Genomic DNA, 22,031 nt, shown 5'->3' with positions numbered 1-22,031 from the left:
GCATTGGATGTGTGGCCTGCTCTATAGCCTAGTCCCTCTACCCAACCTCATTTGGCCTTTTTTAATTAACAGCGGAACGGCTCGGGCTCACAGCAGCGGAGAAGCGGTACTCGGAGTACACGCGGTACTCGTGAGCCGCTACTTGGAGATCCTAGTAAATTCATCACAGCCGAAAGGTTACAGCGTTTAGTGAAAATGTGTAGTCATGTAGCACTTTGTAAGAAGTTCCATAAATGTGACCAATGAAATCTTTCAAAATTCATTAGGATTTTGATGCAGATCAGGAGTTAACTTTTACAGTGGAAGTGAGTTAGATACTTGAGTCATATGTTTTGTGGAGAGAGCTTCTCTTCTGTAGTCCATCAGGTGAGATACACAGCATGTGTCTTCTTACCAGGTATGTAAGAATAATCAACATAAAGTTTGTATCTTCAAAAAAAAAAAAAATGGAAAAACCTGGTGTGATTTCAGAACTTAATCTCATAGTATATATGTATTCATATGTAACTATTGCTATGCTGATACTTGTTCATTTGTGCCATTGCTCAAAAGTAATGTACTGCTGTAGCATCCTGCAGTGTTCCAAAGGATTTGAATGAAAGTTTTTGGGGTCCTGGCAGTGACATCAGAATCCGCAGCAGCAGCAGCACAGGGCTTTTTTGCCATGACTGGAAAGCCATGTCATCTTTCTCTTCCCCTTCCTCCTGCAGATGGACGAGATTAAAGGGAAGGACCGGGTGGTGCAAGCCCTGGAAAAGGAGCTGGGGGTGCAGGCAGGCTATGCTCAGCGGCTGCTTCTTCAGAAGGAAGCCCTGGGAGAGCAGCTTGTGCAGGTGAAGGAGGCAGAGCGGCACCATGGGAGCCCCAAACGGGAAGTGGTTCCTGCCCTGGGAGACACAACAGACAGCCTTATCAGCCAGGTGAGGGAGGGGCAGGCAAAGAATGAGAGGGAGGGTTACATCGTTGAGCGTGAGTCATGATGAGATGCATAATTGTGGACTCGCAGGAAGTGAGACTAGAGGAAGGAAAGATCAGCGTGGTGGAGAAAGGTAAAGAATTAAAACCAAGCAAAAGTACGCACACTGAGGGTAAATGAAGGGTGAGGGAAAGCAGAACTCTGTCTCTATGCCATGGCTCAAGACCCTATGATTTAATTTTCTATCGTTAGTTTTAATCAATTCTCTAGTTAACCGTACAGAAGATCTGATGGCTATGCAAGCTATGCTGCAGGTTCAGTGAAACAGTGTCCAGCTTGGGCACTCGCGATCTACTCCACCTACTCCCATGCGTGACCCTATGAGGAGAACCGCAAAAGTAACGTAATGATTCCGGTCAATGAGCGTCATGAAAGTTTAGAATATATATGGAAGTTTCGCTGAACGTGACCTTCGTTCCCGTCAGAGCCGGTGCTCTTCACTCCTCTCCGACTCATTTATTTAGGATTCTCAGACAGATGAGCGGGATGCGCGCCGATTCCAACTGAAGATCGCAGAGCTCCACGGAGTGATCCGGAAACTGGAGGATCGTAATGCTCTGCTGGCTGATGAGAGAAATGAACTGGTGAGGAACATGGCTGTGTTAGTGTCTGAATGGTGGCAGAAGTGGGATCGGGAACTGCTTGCGTTTAAGCACTTGGCAAAATAAGCTCTGGAAAACATCTTAAGAGTCCTGTGTGTGATGTGGTGTGTGATGTGGTGCGAGTGTGCAGATTTGAATCCTTTTGGCTTGTCCTATGCTGTATATCACAATAGAAAGGAGGACGAGTCGCTTGTGAAGAACCGCAAGCATCTTCACATTGTCCATAACGTTGTTTGCTTGGTTCGGTGTTCAAGGAGACATTGCGCGTTTCTTCCGTTTCAGCTGAAGCGTGTGCGTGAGGCAGAGAGCCAGATGAAGCCTCTCTTCGAGAAGAGCAAAAGGATGTCCAAGAAGAATGAGGATCTCCTTCAGACACTACAACGCATGGAGGAGAAGTTGAAGACCCTGACAAGGGAGCATGCTGAAATGGTGAGCAACGTTGCGCACCCGTGAGATGGAAATGGACCCTAGAAGAGTCACGCATTTACATGTAGGTTCGTTTACCGGACGCCGTTCTCCGAAACGACTTAATGTTAAGCTCTTTACGGTGACCTACCCATACAGCTGGGTAATTTGGCCTACGTACCCCGTTCAAGGGCACTGCGGTGCTGAGTGGGATTACCTATAGATCATAGAAATCAGTGTAAAAAGCTATGCTGCTTTGAATAACGGTGGAAAGCTACTTAATACGCTCCAAGTGAAAGTCTGTCTGACGGCGGTGCGTTTGCCGGTGGTGACGCTACACCGCCAGTTACACCGCCCACCCATTACGCTTCTTGTCACACTGCCAGTTATACTGCCCATTTTTTGCTGTTAGTGTTCTTTATCTGTTTAATTGTATTTATTTATTTAAGAACGCATCTCTATGACTGCAAATGGTTTCCTGAAACCGGACAGCTGGTCCGCAGAGGTCCTCACCTGTGAGAGGTCTCCGACCCGGGATGAAAAGGAGCTCATTAAGTGCCCGAGTGTTTTCGTTAAAGAAGAAAAGATGTGCAGCACAAGGCTTTTCGTGTGGAAAGCAGCTCTTGTGGGTATTTCCCGCTCCTCCTCGTCCCGGAGGCTCTGCCGAGCAGGTGGAAGGCACCTCTCGCACCACGGCCAGCGTTCTCCCGGTCTCTAATGACGGCGATGCTGTGCCTGACCGCTGCGTCGAAGCACAGCGTGTTTTCTGTCCCTCATCTCTTCGTGGTGTTTTCTTTTCAGCTGGCTTTTTGTGTGCAGTGGTATTGGGTTGTGCTCAAGTGTTTTTACACTTTTTTTTTTTTTTTTTTTTTTTTTTTTTCCTGCTCCTTTTGCAGTTCTACAGTGAATTTGTACAGTGCTATGTCATCTTGGCTGGTTCCACATGAGCTCGCATGCAGTTTTGTCTCATGTGGGTGGAGAGAAGAGGCTCTCCGCTGCCACGTTGGTAGAAGTACAGTGTGGAGGAAATAGAAAGTTAGTGTAAATTTTCATTTATCGTAATTTAATCCTCTTCGCTCCAGTCGGAGCAAACGGCTTTCACTGCATGTCTCCAAATGGAGTTTCTCTAGTGTTTGTTTCCGTAGCGATACAATTTTTATGGGGTGGCGTTGCTTTTCCCATGCCCAACCCTCCACGTTTTGCAAACGGCTTTGGACCATCCTTGGCGCAGTTAATGTAACTTTAGTGTTTGCAACAGTCACTTTTTTAGTGACATGGGCCCCATTCTCAGTGTGCACTCATTTCTCCCTGAATGACCGATGGCTTCGACAGTCCAGGCCGATTTGTGTGCAGCAATGTAAAGATACCAATGGGGGTATAAAGCTTGTGAAAAGGGCAGCACGGTGGCACAGCGAGTAGTGTTGCTGTCTCACAGCGCCTGGGTGGTGCGTGAGGACGTGGGTTCGATCCCCGCTCGGTCTGTGTGGAGTTTGCCTGTTCTCAAGTGTGTCTGCATGCGGTTCTTTTGGGTGCTCGGGTTTCCTCCCACAGTCCAAAGACATGCTGTTCAGGTTCACCCATAGTGTGCGAGTGACACAGAGAGAGTGTGTTTCACTAATGTATGTATGGATGAGTGACCCGTTGTAAGTAGTGTATCTAGCAGTGTAAGTCACCGCGGTGAATAAGGTGTGTGGGCTGGTAACACTACATAGTGTTCATTGGAAGTTGCTTTGGAGAAAAGCATCTGCTAAATAAATAAATAAATGTAAAAGGTTAGTGAAATATGGTATTTTACCTGCAGTGTAGAGAAGCGCCTGATGGACTGATGCGCTCAGATGAGAGATGGCTAATAAAAGTAGAAAGTGCGGTAAACAGTCATATCAGAATGACACTTGGCATTACTTGGACCATATTTTACCGCTGGGAACACACGGTAGTGTAGAGGTGGTAGTTAGTGTGTAGTTTAGGACTGTTGTCTTGCTGTCATATGGTTCTTGGTTCAAATCCCACTCTTGCTGCAGCAGCCTTGATAATTCTCTTCCGGGGAATGAAAACGAGCAAGTCGTAGAGTCTCATAAATAAGTGAATCATTGTAAAGTTGACTCAGACCAAACACTCAGACCAAAGAGTCACCTAAAAAATAATTTGAAAACAAAACAGACTCCGGGAAATACGCACAAATGAGCGTGTATGGCATCATGGTGTAAATGTGATCTCGTGTCACGCTCAGTCCATGTTTGCTCCCTTCCCCTCCCCACCCTCCATGCTGCGTGACCCCCAGAAGGAGAAGCTGAACACAAACAGCCAGCCGGCCCTGAAGAGACCCAGTTCTCTGAATGATCTGAGTCAGACCCACGAGGAGCAGGAGGTGGAGTTCCTTAAGCTGCAGGTGGCGGAGCAGCAGAGCATCATCGACGAGCTCACACTGGTGAGGAGCAGCCCGATGGGAACCCGGCCACGTTCTCACTGGCCGTCAGGAGGGTGTCCGGCTCGTCTAGGTCGTCTAGGGCCCGATTCAGCGCGGCAGGTTGTTGCTGAAGTCATCCTTCAGCGGTGTCCTTGTGCGTCTGGGTGTAGAGTTCACCAGCGCGCCCTTGCAGACATGAACTCGCACGGGATAAACTGTACGTTGGTCAGTGTTGCTCAGAAAAGTGTTTGCTTTGGCCAAGTGTAGAAGTGCGTAGTCCGTGACCGACTTGTGTGAGCGCCGTCATCGTCCACTGGCCATTGAGAGAGACTCGGCTTTAGAGTCCGACTTCGGGGAAAGGCTCGACGGTCGGTGCAAGGGCTGCCTTTTATAGGCGCCTTTTCCGTGTACTTTGTGAGATCTACCTGCTGTGGAACCCAAAGAGCGCTTGGCTTTGTTTTATTTTATTTACTCTTTTGCTCCAGGAACGCGACAGACTGATAATTACCAAGAACAAAAGAAAAGGTGTGAAACTGCCAAGGGTAAGGAGAACGTCGATCCCATGCTGCTAAATGTAGTACGTGTTTTGGACCTTCCTCAAACACCTGTGTTGGATGGATCGAGTCACCTGCTGAAAACTGCATGAACATCAGGCTTTGAGGAACAGAATTTTGCCCTGTGAAACAGATGGATGTTGACTGCAATATTCAGTAAATGTACAGAGAGCAGTTTTTTGTTATAGATTTTGCATCGTTGTTTAAATGTTTATTTATCAGACACTGTACGCTTCATTTAAAATACAGTACAGAAAGAGTACGCGTAACATCCAAAAACATTGTTGGGGGTACGTATCACAGTACAAATGAGGAATTAAAGAAAGTCATCAAAGAAAGTCCACATCGCTGTCATGTGTTCATATTTTTGCAAATAGGACTTCACATCTATTGTACAAAGTTCAAACATTGTAAGTTCAAATCCCACCTCCAGCTGTTGTGCCCTTGAGCAAGGTGCTTACCCTGAATTGCTCCAGTAAAATTACCCAGCCGTGTGGTGGCACAGTGAGTAGCACCTTAACGCCATAAGTCGCTTTGGAGAAGAGCATCAGCTTAGTGAATAAATGTAATATATATGTAATAATGTAAATAACAAAAAATTGAAAAGTGAAGATATGTGTGCTTCTCTTGTTAAAAAATAAATACTTCTGAGTTAGAATGCAAAAAGAGCCTTTGTTTCCGTCTTGGAACAGAGAACAGGGAAGATCAGTATCTGAACACGTTGTTCCATTTGTGACAGTTTGTTGGAAATGGAGCGAAAACACTGATGCGAAACACATTAACGCACAAAGAACGGTCCGAGAACCGTAACGCACGTCAACATCCGATCAAAATGCTCTCCTTTTGCCAATGTGTTTGGGGGGGGAGGGGGTGGGAGACGCCAAGATTTCCGGCACTTAGCAAAACGTGTTCGTGACGATCCGGCGTTCGGACTTCCGTCCGCCGAGTTCGTTTCGCTACTCCTGGAAGCGCGGCCCTTCCCGCGCGCGTAGCGTGAGCCGCTCGAGGCTCCGGCTTCGTCACGCTCGCCCTCTTCCGCTTGTATCGCCGACTCCCTTGAGGAGGTCTGTCTGTACCGGTACTTGTACTTTGCTTTCTCGCGCAGGAGTCGCCGAAACCCCTCTGAGCGAGTCTCATCTGGAACCACGCGTTGGCTCCTGCGCCGTTTGTCGCTTCGCTCCTCCCGCTCTTGTCTTGTGCGGGACGTGCGGAACGAAGACGCGCCGTTGCGGCTCCACGTTGGCCAAGAGGGCCTTCTGTGCTCGCGAACCTCATTATTTTTAATTAGGCCAAAACGCATGGGGAAGCGCAGCGGGTCCTGTACTTGGAAAGTCGCATGGGAGCCCGGCGGTTCGTTACCTCGAAAGTTCATTAGTAAAAACGTGTCATGGGCTCCTCGTCGGTCCTTATTTCTATTCCCTTCTCGTTCCACGTGCAGTTACCCACGTAATGTGCGCCAGAAAGAAACGGCGGTTTGCTTTTGTTTGCTCTGAGTTGTATGTCATTTTGGAGAGAAGCGTCAGCTAAAGGAATAAATGCCATGTAAACGTCAGCAACCCGAAGAGCTCGGCAGGGGGCTTTTTCGGACGGGAACGATGCCGCACCGAGGGCCGTCTCTCTCTCTCTCTCTCTCTCTCTCTCTCTCTCTCTCTCTCTCTCTCTCTCTCTCTCTCTCTCTCTCTCCGTCTCTCATCCGCCGAGCAGCTCGGCGAGACCAGGCTGCCAGATTGCCCCTTCCTCTGGTGGACCGGGATGCCTCGTGCACGGGCTGCGCGGCCCGTTTCTGACCATCTCTTAATAAGAAAGCACAGAAAGGAAGCAGAGCCAGAGCCAGAACACGCTGTTGACATGATAAGGTGGCATTTATTATTCTCAGTACCTATCGGGGAATCGAGTGAACACTTTTTCAAGGAGTCTTCAGGGTTTCTTTATGAAAATAATACTAAATAAAGCTCAAAAGAGTTTTCAGTGGGCAAAAAAAATTACTCTAAAGTTTGAAAGTCAGGCCCATCCTTTATTTTACTGCCGTGTGTGTGTGTGTGTGTCCGTCCTGCGCGCAGCTGTATGGCGGCGGGGCAGTTCATTGTCTGCGTACGGTGTGTTGATCTGTTTTATTGTGCTTTGTTTCTTCTCCAGGTTGGCGTTCGTTTCCTGACAAACCTTCCTCTACCTGGTTCTGTGTTCTCCGTGTGTGTGACTGGCTGTGCTCTGACAGCGCCGTCTCTTAGCAACCCTCTTCTCTAAGGCATTGCACGCGTGTCTCTGTCTTTAATTGTGCTCTCGGGGGCCTCGCGTCGCCTGACAGCCGGCGGGCTGCGTGCGCCGGGACCGCCGTTCCGTCCACCTCGCGTCCCGCCTCGTCAACGGTGTACGGAGGACTTGTGCCGTAATGGCTTTTCTGCGGACTGGGGATCGGCGTGCGACTGTAGTGCGTCGCCTGCTTTTCTCAAGGGCTGACATTTCTCGAACAGCTGGTAGAAAAGGCCAGTTCATAACCTCTATTTTTTATCATCGTCATTACATTTATTCATTGAGCCGACGCTTTTCTCCAAAGCGACTTACAATGTTAAGGTCACGGTTATTACATGCTTACAATCATTTACCCATTTATTCGGCTGGCTAATTTTACTGAGGCAATTTAGGGTAAGTACCTTGCTCAAGGGTACTACAGCCGGGGGGGGGGGGGGGGGGGGGGGGGGGGGGGGATCGAACCCGCAACTTTTGGGTCCAAAGGCAGTAGCTCTAACAGTAGTAGTAGTTTCTCTCTGAGGAAAGTGTCTTTCGCATCTGTACCTACATGCAAGGTCTCTGTGCCCCATGTTGGGCGTTAACTTTACCGTGTTCACCATCGATGCTGATTTTGTAACTTTTGCTCCGTGGTACTGGAGGAGCCATGTTTCAGACACGCTAACATGCTAAATGCAGTCAGGAAAGGGTAGCTTCTGGAAGCAAGCCGGGGAACTGGGGAACACTGCAGGGTGGTGAAGTGGGAGGGGCACCGCTGCTGGCTCCTCCCCCACCTCTCAAATACCGTGCGCTCTTCCCCCATCCCTGGATTCTGCTCTGCGTCCTGGCGCCGGTGTCGAGGAACTGATTGCGTTTAGCCCACCGGTTTGGGCTTCAGGCTGCAGCTCCTGCTCTCGCTTGTGGATCCGGTCTGGATTTGAGCATAATTTTGGGAAGAACGAAGGAGACCGTTGGAGGTCTCCTTTTCAAACTCTGAACAAATCTTTCTCTCCCGCGCGCGCACACATCACACCACGCATAAAAACGCTCCGGATTGCGACGCACATCTGCGGTCCCAGCATGACGGAGTACCTGCTGCTCATGCTCTACTTCTCCTCCTTCGTGTGTCTCTGTGCGCTGGTGTGTCTTTACTTCTCGGGCTGTCAGGAGATGACCTACAAGCACAATGGTAAGGAGCTGATTGTCGTGCAAACGGATGGATTCTGTGTGCTGAGTTGATGCCATACTACTTACGCACAAGGGATGGATTTTTTGCACTTCTTTCCAGTGCGCTGTTGTTCACACACCTGTGAGTTTACTCTTTTCTACTGCAGTCAGCAACGCAACATGAAACTCTGCACTTTAATCGCCCCTTTCCCCTTGGCGATGCTCTCGTTTGTTCCTCGTCGCTCACTGCTGTCCTTCGGGTGCTCTCGTGTCCCGCCTGGGGACCGCAGAGTGACATTGCTGGAAAACCCAAGTTGTTGTTCACTTGGCTTAAATTGACAGAATCAAACTTGTGTGTATCGGCGACGTCACCCAAACCGCAGGCGGATGACAGCAGTATTTACAGTTGTACTCAAAAGTGAAGGATAATTTTAATGTGTATTTGGTGCCCAAGTTGATTTCTGAAATGTTTCTATTAAAATTCTTGAACATTTCTTAATTTATTGCAATATATGGCACAGATAAAGGACGGCGCTCCTATGTGTCAGTTTAGTTTGGACAGCCGGTGCCCGGAGTTTGTGCTCATGGGACCGAGTTTGATTCCAGCCTCTGCCTTACATGATCAGGTGATGAAGTGATTTTTGTTTGATTGTTGTTGCCGGGTTAGGCTCCGGTTCCCCGCGACCCCGTATGGGACAAGCGGTTCGGAAAATGTGTGTGTGTGTGTGTGTGTGTGTGTGTGTGTGGCGCAAAACAGTTTCCTCCGTTTATGAAGAGAATGACATTGCGTTCGTTTTCACAAAGGATTTGAAAAATGTTCTTGTATTTTGAGCGTAAACGTTTATATGAACAAATCAGTGCAGGTGATTCTTGACGAAGGACGGATTCCATCCTGAGGGTAGAAACTAACAGCAAACAGTCCAACTCTGCACAATGCAGGTCTGCTGAGGTACGCTTGGGTACCTGCCTCGCTTCTGTGTCATTGTGGAGACTTGCTGCTACCTGCTGCTCATTGAAGCTTCCGTCTTTATCGTTGTGTCCCTCAGAGGCATGTTGTGGAGACATATTTTGGATTTGATGAAGAGTCTGTGGACTCGGAGACCTCGTCCTTGACGTCCTACACAACGGACCGCACAGACAGGACCCCCGCCACTCCCGAAGAAGACCTTGAGGAGGCAAGCCACATCCCTGAGCGCTCCTAGGCATTGTACCTTTATGAATTTTAGGGTTGATCTTCCTTCTTTCAATCTCTTGGCAGGTTGCAGTACTATAGTAAAATGTAGAGTTGTGAGGAAACGTTTGTTTGTGGAGCCCTTTCGCAAATTTTTTTTTTATCCCAACTATAGTACAGTATAGATCAGTGGTGAAGTAGCGTAGATCATTTTTTCCCAGAGAGGTAGAAGATCACGTTCTTCTCCTGGGAGCTTGAAATAACGTGGGCTTTAACATATGCAGCACAGCTAAGTGGTGGTGGTGGTGGTGGTGGTGGTGGTGATGATGATGACGACAATTATAATAGTGAAGATGGTGATAACCAGCACACCCCTCTGTTCCACGTCACACCAGGGAATTTCTCGGGAAGAGTCGGAGCTGCGGTTCCGTCAGTTGACCAGAGAGTACCAGGCCCTGCAGCGAGCCTACGCGCTTCTCCAGGAGCAGGTTGGAGGAACGCTGGACGCCGAACGGGAAGCTCGGGTGAGTCGGGAGTCGGTGCTGCCTGGAGTGATGTGTGGCTTCGACCAGACAGCTGGTAACGTACTGGTTAGAGTTGGTGCCTTTGGATCCAAAGGTCACAGGTTCAGTCCCCACCTCCAGCTGTCGTACCCTTGAGCAAGGTACTTACCCTGAATTGCTCCGGTAAAATTACCCAGCTGTATACATAGGGAAATACTTGTAAGCTTGTAATTTTAATACCTAACCTTAACATTGTAAGTTGCTTTGAAGAAAAGCATCAGCTAAAAGAATAAATGTAAATGAGTGAGTCTTAACATAGCATGTTCCGCTTGTTCTCTCCATCACGTTCTTCACATGCTTTTTTAAAAATAACTTTTTTGCTCTAACTTGCTTTTTTCTGTAACTGCGGTTCTCATGTATAGTTTCTCCTCTTCGAGTCTAATGTTGGTGCCTGTAGTATGGGGCTGTTTCGAATCACTTGTGAGACCATGAAATGACTGGCCGGTCGTTTGCGTCTCCTCCCTTCAGACACGGGAGCAACTGCAGGCAGAACTGATTCGCTGCCAGGCGAAGATCGAAGACCTGGAGAAGTCCTTGGCAGAGCGGGGGCAGGTAAAAGGAACTGGAAGCCGAGACACAAGGGCTCAGTCCTGTCTCTCTCTGGCATTCTTCTGCCTCTTCCTTGCTGCTCTGTGTATTGCTTGGCGCTTCACCAGCACCGCCCGCCAACTGCTCCTGTGATGTCGCACGGTCATCCGTTTACTGCGCGCTGTACCTTGGGCGTGCCTTCTTGTCGTGGCGGACAGGGAAACTGCACGGGGTTAGGGTTAGGGGCTCTGCCGTGGGTGAAAGAGGAATTCCTGTTTGCCTGTGTTTTTATTATCAGTCACGCCATTCATGGAATGAGCCCATCGCTGATGTGCATCGTTTATTGTGCCTGTTGCATTGTGCATTGTGACAGTTATGGAGAGATTGCAGCTGAGTTGCTCTCGACGAACTGGAGAAAATGGCAGCGATATGGAGATATATGTTATACGAGCAGCATGAAAGAAACGCGTTCCTGCATCCGCAAGCGGTCATGTGTCTCTACCCTTTCTGTGTCTTTAACATCACCTTTTCCACCTGTAAATCTTCCTGGGTTCAGAGCTCGTGCTGCACACACGGCTCGCTCCCTCTGTATGGCCGTGCTTTCTGTAAAGCCCGCCGAGGAACTCTTTGCATCTGTTTTTCTACCACAATAAAATTCCCTTTGACTCATGTTTCTCATCTTGTTTTTATTTTATTCCATATTCTGTGTCTTGTGTTTGTCTCATCTCTGTATTCCTCCTGCCTGGCTGTTCTCTCCGTTTTCTCCGTTTCATCAGATGACAAAAGCGCCAGGAGATCTCCCTGCCGAAAAGCTTTTGCATGTATGCGTGTGAGCACATTGTGCTCCATGGGCTGTGTCACCTGAAGACACCCTCTGCCTCTGTTGTTGGAGCTGATGAGTACTGTCTGTGTGCTCTAACCACAGGATTCCAAGTGGGTAGAAGAGAAGCAATACCTCATCAAAACTAACCAGGGACTCTTGGAGAAGGTACCGCCTCTCGCTGTGTCTTTGGGGCTCGTGGCTGGGTCACAGGATGTTGCGTAGCCAAATCTGTTGCGAGTCGCAGGGCTGCCGATTCCCTTCTTTCCCCTAAAGTGAGGAACATGCCAGCTCCCAAACCAACAGCCGCTGTTCCTGCAAATGTCAATTCCAGCAAAGGCATTGCATCAATAAAATATAATACAGCATAGAAATAATAATGAAGCAAGAGCACTACCAAGCAGTGAAGCCACATCGCTGTATAGAACAGTACAGTACACACAAGACACAGAATCACTTATGCCTTATATAAAATGATGACAAATGACAAAATGCCTGTGAAAAGATGACACACATACAGCAGTCCCTGGATTTATTAAATTAATGCACCCTTGAAAATGGTCAGGATCCATATTTCAGACACAAAGGCTGTTTTGCATTATTTTGAATGGGAAAAATGATAATGGCATCCCAGTCCACCCTAAAACCCAAACTGTCATATACCTACAGAACACTTTAATGAGGTTATCGAGTACAGTTCTAGGCAGTACATTTTGAAGACTGTTTTGCTCGATAACGCAAATTGTTTTTTAAAACAAACAAGCACAGCAGCAATGTAAATTAATCGGGGCAGTTTACTGAAATCAACTGTTACTGTGCTCAGCGAGTGATGAGTACAGTTGATTGTTAGTTGTGGCGGGTGAAGGAGGGAGGAGGCATGGCAGTCAATCTTGCACCGCCACTGTACCCACATGTGGGAACAAGGTGAGCATAAGACAGGAAGCCAACAGGAAACAATTGATAGTAGACCAGCGCCAACTACAGAGCATTACTGCACTTCCACTTCACTTGCACAAGCATCACTTACGTTTTTTTTCAAAACACTTTGGATAAATTTTGTTCTGCTCATTTTTTTCATTCCAAAAAATGAAAATTGAGTTTGAAAAGCCAAGAGCCGTTACACTGAAATTTTGGTTAAAGAGAGTGGGTAAACCGATGGTTGCCTGTATACAAAGTTATTAGAGTCCAGGCTTCACCTTCATACTTTCCTCCTGTTGTGTTCCATGTTGCATCCCTTCACTCATAAGTTACATCTGTGGCTAGTGTAGTGCTTAGTCGTCATACTCCGCTCAAAGGAACCCAATTCGGTCCCCCTCCTGCTGTAGTGCCCTTGAGCAAGGTACCTAACCGAAATTGCTCCGGTACAAATTAGCGAGCTGTGTAAATGGGTAAGTAAGTAAGTCATTCCTTAGTCTGCGAACCTAACGTCGTAAGTCACCTTGTACGGGGGTGTCAGCTAAAATAATGTTGTGTAATTTTGGCCATGAGATTCCCTGATTAAAAATTGTAAACGATGCAGGTTTAAGTGTGTACATTGAACGGTGTTACAGTGCTTGTACGACAGGACATGTTGAGCTGTGTTATCTTGCTTACAACTACCCTCAGAAGATCAGTTGCATGATTTCACATCCAAAAGGTACGTCTAGGTGGCTGCTCTCCCTGCACTTTTGGGGGTGACTGCATAGCCTGGTTTTCATCTCCATTCTCTCTCCCTGCGATGTCCCTCAGATTTCGAGGTTGGAGCAGAATGAGAACCGCCTGCGCACAGAGGTGCAGGACGCCCACGACCAGAATGAACTCTTAGAGTTCCGCGTTCTGGAGCTGGAAGTAAGAGACTCTGTCCCCATCCCCAAACGGTCACCAGGGGGTGACATTGGGTTCCGGTCCAAACTCAGAACCTGCATCCAGTAATGGAACCATACAGGCACCTGCAGGCTGCTATAATTGTACATCCATATTTCCACCTTTCCCAGACCTGTTGTGATAAACTGTGTCTAAATGTCCTTTCATTTCTGTTCAGAAAAGATGTACATGTACGTTATAAAATGAATTCACATTTCATTTGAATAAAATGTATGCACAGTTAACCACCTCATAATTAATTTTTTGTCTTTCCTGCATGCAGTTTTCTTTAAGTTGCCTTGTACATGAATGTATGCATTTATATTTGTATTTCATTTAGTTCCACACACGCAAGTTCTCAACATTCACTCGGCTGAAAACATGCTAATAACACTTGCCCGATTTGACGAAAGTGGTTTAGTGGAATATAACAATGTAAGAACTTTTCGTTATGGGGTCTCGCGTTACCAAAAAAGCCCCTTTGCCTTATGATCGCTCTTTCTGTGGTTGCTCAGCAGACACGTCCAACTCAACGCTGAGCCTACAGTTTTGTGCGTTAATTTTCCTTCATCTCTTAACATCGCTGTAATTTGCAGTTGTTTTATGTAGCGTAAAGGATTTTGAACTTTAAGAATGTGGATTTCAGCATGCCCACAGCAACGAGCTCTGTGTTTACAGTGAAGCACGGTGTCTGCGGGTAGAACGCTTTTTGGTTGCAGTAGCAACATTCTGTACTTTGCTTTTGCTGTTTTTTGTTCACTGTGTTTCATTGCCATATTTAACTGTTATTATCATCTAACTTATTGCACTCCATTCAGTTGGCCTTCCTCCCACCCCTTTTAAACACCACCCCCTCCCTCTACATGGTTCCCTTTGACAGACCCTTGGCATGTTTTCTCAGTCATGTAAGTACCTTGTTTAGATATTTACATGTGTGTGTAAAGAAAGCTCAAAAGCATCGAAGATCATACTCCAGTCACTGCATTGCTCTGTAACTTTCACCTTGTCTGGACTCGGGATTCATTCTCTTTCATAGGGTGTGCACAGCTGCCTTTGACCTTCATCCATCAGCACATGTTTAAAAAGGCCCACCGGTCTTTACGCTCGAAAGCTCTGCTGAGACAGATGCCAACGGCACTAAATTTAGGAATGCAATAGTACGGAAAGTCATTCGAACCGATGTGCAAGGCGAGCGGCAGTCGCCTGGATCGCATCTGCAATTCCGGCAGTGGCCGCAGGTGGCACCGCGTCCACCCTCGTTCCCTCGATGGCTGGTGGCATTGGAGGTGGCAGCTGGACACTAGAGCAGGGTGGGCACTATGGGGGGGCTTGGCGCCAACACTGGGACTCGCTGTTCCTTGCAGGAGCGGGAGCGTCGGTCCCCAGCGTTCAACCTGCATGTGGCCACCTTTTCTGAGGGCAACAGTAGTGCTCTGCAGCTGCATTGTCACCAGGAGGGCATCAAGGTACGGCAGTCCTGCTACCCTGTGCCCCCTGCGAAGCTGTAGCGGCAGCTCCTGTGGAAGGCTGCTTATAAAGAGTTTCAAAAATTTTCTTTTCCTTTATGTGTTCTAGGATGTTGTGATTCCGGACCTTATAAAGAAGCTTGACATACTGGGCGATAATGGGGTGAGATTTACCCTGCTGTGTAGAACTTGGCGTATTCTTTGTTATGCACTTCCTGTGGCTCTCGGTGAGACTCTGAGTGACCCTGGTGTCGTACGGCGCGGCGCCGAACCACAGTTTCGTTGTTTACGTTTTCTGTTTTTCTTTTCTCTCGCAGAACCTGCGGAATGAAGAGCAGGTTGCGGTGATCCAGGCCGGGACGGTGCTGTCCTTGTGCGAGAAGGTAGACGCTTGCGTGTCCTCTTGTCCCCACCTCTTATTCATTAAAGACTTGTTTTGTCATCCGTCACATTTTTTCTTTTTTTTTTTTTTTTTTTTTTTTTTGCCTAGTTCTCTTTGTTTCTGTTTGTGCGCTTAAAGGCCACACTGTGCAACTGATGGGACACTTTACGTTTAGGAAGGAACACAGCCACTGCGCTCTTGGGAAATAAGACATTTTATCTCTATCTTTACTGGAATGTACTGCCCTCATGGCCACATTGAAACGATGAGTACGACGTTGCGGTAGCTCACGTTATTCTTCCAGGATTGCTGTGTTCACAAACTCCGTACGAGTTAAAACTTGAGCGGTCTCGGACTCCTGACCGCTGCGTTCCAGGCCATCCACAGATAGTTTCAGAACCGTACTTGTAAATGGATCATTCCAGGCTCATGTCCCATTGCATCAACTGCTATTGTCCTTCAGTCATACTAATTACAGCACTCTATTTGTCTCCTTTCCAGTGTTTTCTCTTCTCGCCTTTGCTCTGTTTTTGCGTTTATTTTATCATTTTGAGAATGGCAGAAAAAACAGTCAAATAGCAGAAGGTCTGAGTCAAAGTCCTGAGCCGAATCTGAACGAGGGTTGGGCTTAGTGAGCGCGAAGAGCTGGAAAGAGCTCTTCAAATGGCTCTGAGCTGGAGCAGCTCTGCGGGGAGGACTGGGCCACAATCCCACCGCTGTGACGTGACACTCTGCTCTCAGCTACAGGAAGCGTTGGGTTGCGGTCATTGCTGCGAAAGGTGGCTACGCCAGTTATTGACTGTGAGGGAGCTGATGTTCTTTTTTCACGTTTCATTGTCTTTCACAGCAAGGAAATTTCGGGAAAACGGCACCGGTGTCATTTTTCTCTCTCGGGCTCCATTCCTACAGTACTGGGACTGTCGGAAAGATAATTTTTAATGTCAACAGCTGCAAAAGTAGAGGAAATTGGACAGTGGAAAGTACTTTTTGTCAGCGCTTCAAATTTAAAGTTCTATTTCCTTCTCTGTTACTGTGTAAATACTTGGATATCTCCATGTATGAGTAATAGGAGAGTAAATAAAAGTGAATAAGCATAACTCTAACATTTACATAACATTTTCTTTAGCGATGATAATAATACAGACAGTTTACATGCTCTGCAACGTGCTCGTACTGCTGGGGTTGTGCGGTCTGCACTCGCCCAAGTTTCAGCTCCACCGTTGCCCGCTGGTCTTCCGTCAGCCCCGTCCTCTCTCTGCCCCTGTCTCTCCCGCCGCCGGCACAGTGGCTGAAGCAGATCGACAGTACGGAGGCCGCGCTGACGCAGAAGATGATTGACCTGGAGAACGAGAAGGTGGGTGGGTGGGTGGGTGGGTGAGTGAGCGAGTGAGAGTGGGCAGTAGGACGCCCGGGTGTGTGTCGGATGTGTCCTGCTGGACACGCATCTCCAACAGATGAAGTGGGCAAATGGACAGGAGAGAAGAAATTCACTTTAAAGGGAACCTGGGTTGATTTTTAGAATGACTTGACTTGTCTTTGCGGCTCACCGTTGTCTTCCTGCGCCTGCCTTTGTGGTGCTGGAGCTGAAGGACAGCCAGTGTTCACACTGTGTCTGTGGTCTGTGCCATTTTTCTTCAGGACCTGTTCAGCAAGCAGAAGGGTTACCTGGAGGAAGAGCTGGACTATCGGAAGCAGGCCCTGGATCAGGCCACCATGGTAGGGAACGGAGTGCACAGTATCCAGAGGTGAAAGTGTTCTAACCACAATGTGTGCGGTGATATCTGGCCTCATCATCTGGATGATTTTTTTGGGGGGGGGGTTGAACCCAACAGACAGCACATCCCAGTTGAGTTGAACACTTTCTGTTCTTAAACTGCTCACAAAAACACATCACTTGCAGAGCAGCGAAGCTTCAAGAACACTGAGCAGGCTGGGTTCCCTATAATTATCAGCTGACCCAGGGTACGAGGGAAGCCGAGTGCTACAGATTTGCATGTCCAGGCCGCTGTGTCTCAAAGACTGGAGAATTCGCCACATTAGACTCAGTAGAAACTGTCCATGTTCATGTTCAGGTGAGGCTTTTCTCTGGAGCAAATTACAATTATTTACCCACTTACACAGCTGGGTAGTTTTACTGGGGCAATTTAGGGTAAGTACTTTGCTCAAGGCTACTACAGCTGGAGGTGGAGATTGAACCTGCAACCTTTGGATGCAAAGGCAGTTGCTCTAACCACTGTACTACCAATAGTGCTTTCTACTTGCTGCTGACAATTTCACAGTGTTGCAGTAGAAGTAAATGAGTGAAACACTGTTGTACCTCGAAATTCACGCATGCTTCAGCTCAAAGAGCAAAGATGGTTTGTGAAGGAATTGACGGCTGAATTAGCAATTGCATTTCTCAGATAACGGGATACTGCATCTTTTACAACATTGTCCCTCCACTGAGCAGGGGTGGGTAGAGAGGCGTTTTACACGCACGCACATGCACGCGCGCACGCACGCACACGAGGCTGCAACAAGCCCAGCCGAAATCACAGCGGCACAGTTCAGTCAGATCTAACCGTCCGGTTAGTCCACCTGACGTCAGTGTGTAACAGGCAGAAACGCACACGAGGAGCATGAAGGAGCACACGGCTGCACGTGTGAAGTGTCGCACTGGACTGAAGCAGGACAGTGACGTCCTCTTGTCCAGCTCCTCTTCTGTTCAAAGTCACCAAAGTCACCAGTGGGGCTGAAGGCAGAGCAGGCGACACCTGTGTCACTTTCCTATTTGTTTACGCTTTGCAAATGTGAATCGTTTTAATCGCTTCCTTTCGTTCTTTATTTATGTCTTGTTCTTATTCCCCTTTTTGTGTTTGAGTCCTTGCGATGTGATCGTCTCTGTGGAACTCAAATTATTGCCGCAGAAAATCCAGGAGTTGGAGGCCACACTGTATAATGCGCTGCAGCAGGACCCGTCGAGCAGAGTGGGTGAGACGTTGACAGAGAGGCAGAAGGAGGATCTGAGGATAGCGGTGGAGAAACTGAGGAGGCAGATTCAAAGGCAGAGCCGCCAGTTTGACAGTCAGATCTTGCAGGAGCGCATGGAGCTTTTGCAACAGGCGCAACAGGTAAGTTGTAGAGAAGAAGGAGCAGAGAGCATAAAAGATGCAGTATCCCCAGACACAAGGTGACAGCGAAGCAGAACACAGCCCAACACAGCCCAGCCCAGCACAGCGCAGCCCAGCGCAGCACAGCACAGTCTGCAGCATAGCGAGCCATGTGGCAGTGCTCTTTGGTCAGCCTCCTAGGGCCACCGCAATCACCGACTCCCACCCAGCAGAGCCATGCTGGCTGTTCCTTGCCGTTCCTTGCCATGTTGTTAATAAGTGGATATTGAGCCTGTCGCTTAGCGCCGCCCTGTTCCGCACTGTTAGTCATCGGGAAAAGTGAGCTCTTGAGCGTTTCACATCGTTGGGAATATGTGGATCTTGCCAGAACCAGGAATTCCCTTTGGTGCATTTCTACTGAGGTGCAGACAATTGTGTTTCTAGTGTTCAAAGTCTCCTTCTTGAACTAAGAGCACCCTATGAGCTCTGTTGTGTTAGAAAAAACCCAACATTGCCTTGTCTACATGAGTGATCTTCTTCAGCTCCCCAAGACGTGTGATCAACTATTGCGTTTTGTATAGAGCGCTGATAAAATGCAGGTTTGCTTTCGGGCCGAACCTTTCGTTTATCGCGCAGAACGATCCCACCGGTATTGCAGTTACACGTCTCTTGCAACCTTGTCCGCACGGCACTGTACGGCTGCGCCATCGCTACCTTCCCGTCCGGTCTCCGTTGACGTCCTCGTCCGCAGCGAATGCGCTGCGGTCCTTGTGCCGAGTGCTCGTTGGCCTTCAGCAGATCTGAACTTTCTCTTACCACTTTGTTTATGCAAACTAGTCTGTTTTCCAGTCAAAGCTCTGATTTCCCTGAAGCTGTGTCGCGTACCACGCAAAGTCAGTACTGTAGTTGGTCATCCATTCCTGCTCTCGTGACGCTTTATCGCATTTAAAGTCACGATCTTCCTGACCCCCTTGAAGTCACATGTAGCATAACACCAGTTCCCTGTGATTCGTAGTGGACTTAATGTCCTTTATCAGTTCTGTGTCTTATAGGTGTCGGGTGTTACTGCACGGTGAGAGATGTGCAGCAGCCCGCAGGCCAGTTGCAGTTGTGATCATTCTTGTGTTTGAAACTCTTCTGGTTCCGTTAGCCGAGGCGAAAGTTCACTTTACCACAGTGTAAATGCTTTAATAACTGAGCAGCAAGCAGTATGCAGGGGAGACCTGGGTAGCTGGACTTCTGGCTAAAGTTAAAGCACCACAAAACACCCCGTGCCTCAGGTTGGGGGGCGGTGGACTCGGTCTCTATTGTTCTCACTACTCGTTTCCACAGCAAGAACAGGTTAACAGGCAGCTTTACACACCTTCTGGATCTTTATGCATCTTTCTGCATCGTCACACTGCTAGAGCAACTTTGGAGTTTTTAGCAATCAGTGAGCAAAACGAGTGTTTTTGCACCTTGAGCAGCGACAGCGAGGCTGAACATGGAAAGATTGCCTTTTTCTGTCTGGCCAAATGTTCCTTTTGTGTCTTTTTTTTTTTTTTTTTTTTTTTTTTTTCCCCCCCCTCTTTGGGTTGCAGAAGATCAGAGAGCTTGTGGACAAGATTGAAACCCAGAAAAGACAAATCAAGGAGATAGAAGAAAAGGTATTCTCAGTTTCTAAAACATGGTCCCATTAGTGAGCCCTCATGCTCGTACTGTATGTGTGTGAGATTTGTTTTCCTAAAGTTGAATTTCTTCCTTTGTATGTGTGTTTGGGGTGCCACGCAGCTGAGTTGAGTGTTGGAAAACAGGCTTCAGTCATGTGTTCATGGGCCCAAAGCAAAGTGAATCTGGTGCCCACTGTTGTCATGGTAACGTGATGCAGACTTGGTGCAGCTGCACTGCGCTGTGTTCTGTTTCAGGATCTTGCCTCATTTTGTTCCTCCTGTCACTCACAGCGAAGGTAACACTCATCTCTCTTCTCTCTCCCATTTATTTCATCCCTGGACAATTCTTCTTTTCCTTGTTTTTAGTTTTTGTTCCTCTTTTTATTTTTCTCCTTAGCCTTTATTCTTTGGCCTTAATGATGCTATCACAGCCGTAAGTCAGGTAAGGCTCTTCTCTTTTCTCTCATGTCAGCTACAGAACCGCTGTAAAGTCAATAGAGTGGTTATTCATAGCTGCACTATACAGTATGCTGACATAATAAAATGTACCTGTGCTACGGTTACCTTGTCTCTGTGAATAGCAGTTATGTTTTTAAGTGCTGCATTATTCCCATGTGATGCATTTTGCCTTTTGGGATATCTTAAAGTCTGGCTTTTTTCGTTTTTAATTGCAGTAAGAAATATATGGCATGTTTCTGCTCCAATAAATCCACTTTGTGCAATGTATGCAAGTCAGCTGGATGCTCTGTACGGTAACTAGAAGGTGATTTAATTTGTCTTCACCTGAGAGGGGCATAAACAGACCAAACTGTAGAGAACGAATAAATGAGTAGCTGGGTGTCACTGGTACCCTTGGAGATGTTTATGTTGGACAAGCAAAAAGAGGGAAACTGCATTCTGTCTTTCATCACAGCCACTTCTCCACCTTCAGGCACTGATCCGGGCCCCTGGAGCGTGTCGAATCAGAGGCACCTGCACCCAGGAACACCGTGTTGTGCACTCACACAGCTGAACCCAACCTGTTTTCCTGTCTAGAGTTCCTGTTGTTTTGTACTTTTATTTTCTCTTTATTTTTTACTTACTAATAACGTGCGAGAAGTTTCTTCAGCAAATTTTTAGATGTGTTCTTTATAAGAATTAACTCTTGTAACACAAAATCAAGACTTTTTTGCAGAAAAACTAAAATTATGATATAAAAGTTGCAAAAGACCTCTAAAAAAACTGTTTTGTTCTGTTCATGTTACTGAACATTTCAAGCACAGGGCCAAGGATTAATTCCACAATTAGGACTTAGTCATAAAAACATCTGTTCTAGGAGGAAAACCATCCATGCGTAAACTGTACAACTGAAATGAAGGGAGACTCTGAAACAGTGTGAATTTGTTTTTATTTTATTTTTTTTCCCCCAAGGCTGGCAGAATGTCATGGCTTCACAGTGATAAATGGAATGAAAGTGCAGCCCATAGCAGAGCCAGTAGACTTTACCCTCTCTTGAGGTGATGGAGTTAGGCCTTAGCGAATAACCTCGGAGTCCTGTGCAGGCAAGGAACATAACTCGGATGGCAACCAAAATGCACTGAGACAGCAGAAGATGGGGAACCTAAATCTCGGGGACCTGCTGCAGAATGAGGGCCTGTGTGAGTAAAAGCCACCTCTTCTTAGCACTACCCCTATACAGGACAGCGGAGGCAGTCTTGCTTCCCTGTTAAATCTAAAGAACAGCTAGTGATCATGTTGGAGCAGTACCAAAGTTGAAGACCACCCACATGGCCAAGACGGTGGAAGAAATAAATGAAGACCAGATGAACCCTTAGGTTTGCAAGGAGCAACTAGAGAGCAAATTGACTAATCAGGGAAAAGACAAAATGACACTTCTCGCTGCCTGGAGATACAATTGGGTCTTCTGGATGCTACAAGTAAGGCGGTTGAATGTATGGCCAGGAGAGTGTGAGAGAGTGTAAAAACAGGACCTGATGGGCAAAGACCTCCATAATGAAGAGGCCAAGGACAACAGGAAAAACTGAAGCAGAACCAGGAGTCTGTCAGTAGTAGATCTAACAGGCTGGGGGGTCAAGCCAACAACGATTTCCTTTAAGATTCGCTGAGTGGGAGTCATACGGCAGCCAGGCTGGAAAAGCTTCCGGACTTGGGCAAAGCTACAGTAGGATAGCTGGAGGACCAGCT

General features: G+C 47.5%; 1 protein-coding gene across 3 annotated transcripts in view; it reads left to right on the top strand.

Moving 5' to 3' along the window:
- The window catches only part of jakmip1 (janus kinase and microtubule interacting protein 1), a 46,275-nt gene extending 25,415 nt beyond the window's left edge, over positions 1 to 20,860 (top strand). The window contains exons 4-23 of one of the 3 annotated variants that reach the window (XM_029256506.1): positions 711 to 920; positions 1,441 to 1,560; positions 1,861 to 2,007; positions 4,265 to 4,411; positions 4,876 to 4,932; positions 9,384 to 9,512; positions 9,904 to 10,032; positions 10,540 to 10,623; positions 11,525 to 11,587; positions 13,148 to 13,246; positions 14,626 to 14,727; positions 14,837 to 14,890; positions 15,045 to 15,110; positions 16,395 to 16,463; positions 16,748 to 16,825; positions 18,016 to 18,219; positions 19,779 to 19,844; positions 20,103 to 20,143; positions 20,245 to 20,289; positions 20,779 to 20,860. In XM_029256506.1, coding sequence (XP_029112339.1) covers positions 711 to 920; positions 1,441 to 1,560; positions 1,861 to 2,007; positions 4,265 to 4,411; positions 4,876 to 4,932; positions 9,384 to 9,512; positions 9,904 to 10,032; positions 10,540 to 10,623; positions 11,525 to 11,587; positions 13,148 to 13,246; positions 14,626 to 14,727; positions 14,837 to 14,890; positions 15,045 to 15,110; positions 16,395 to 16,463; positions 16,748 to 16,825; positions 18,016 to 18,219; positions 19,779 to 19,844; positions 20,103 to 20,143; positions 20,245 to 20,284 — 1,905 coding nt within the window. In that variant the 3' untranslated portion in view covers positions 20,285 to 20,289; positions 20,779 to 20,860. Of the gene's footprint in view, positions 1 to 710; positions 921 to 1,440; positions 1,561 to 1,860; positions 2,008 to 4,264; positions 4,412 to 4,875; positions 4,933 to 9,383; positions 9,513 to 9,903; positions 10,033 to 10,539; positions 10,624 to 11,524; positions 11,588 to 13,147; positions 13,247 to 14,625; positions 14,728 to 14,836; positions 14,891 to 15,044; positions 15,111 to 16,394; positions 16,464 to 16,747; positions 16,826 to 18,015; positions 18,220 to 19,778; positions 19,845 to 20,102; positions 20,144 to 20,213; positions 20,290 to 20,778 lie in introns of those variants that run through there. The other 2 variants (XM_029256508.1, XM_029256509.1) reach the window with 2 other exon arrangements.
- Positions 20,861 to 22,031: the final 1,171 nt, after the last annotated feature.

The sequence above is a fragment of the Scleropages formosus genome, chromosome 11, assembly GCF_900964775.1.
Source record: "Scleropages formosus chromosome 11, fSclFor1.1, whole genome shotgun sequence".
NCBI lineage: Eukaryota > Metazoa > Chordata > Actinopteri > Osteoglossiformes > Osteoglossidae > Scleropages > Scleropages formosus.
Note: the sequence above shows the minus strand (reverse complement) of the source record. Positions and strands in the feature narration are given on the sequence as shown.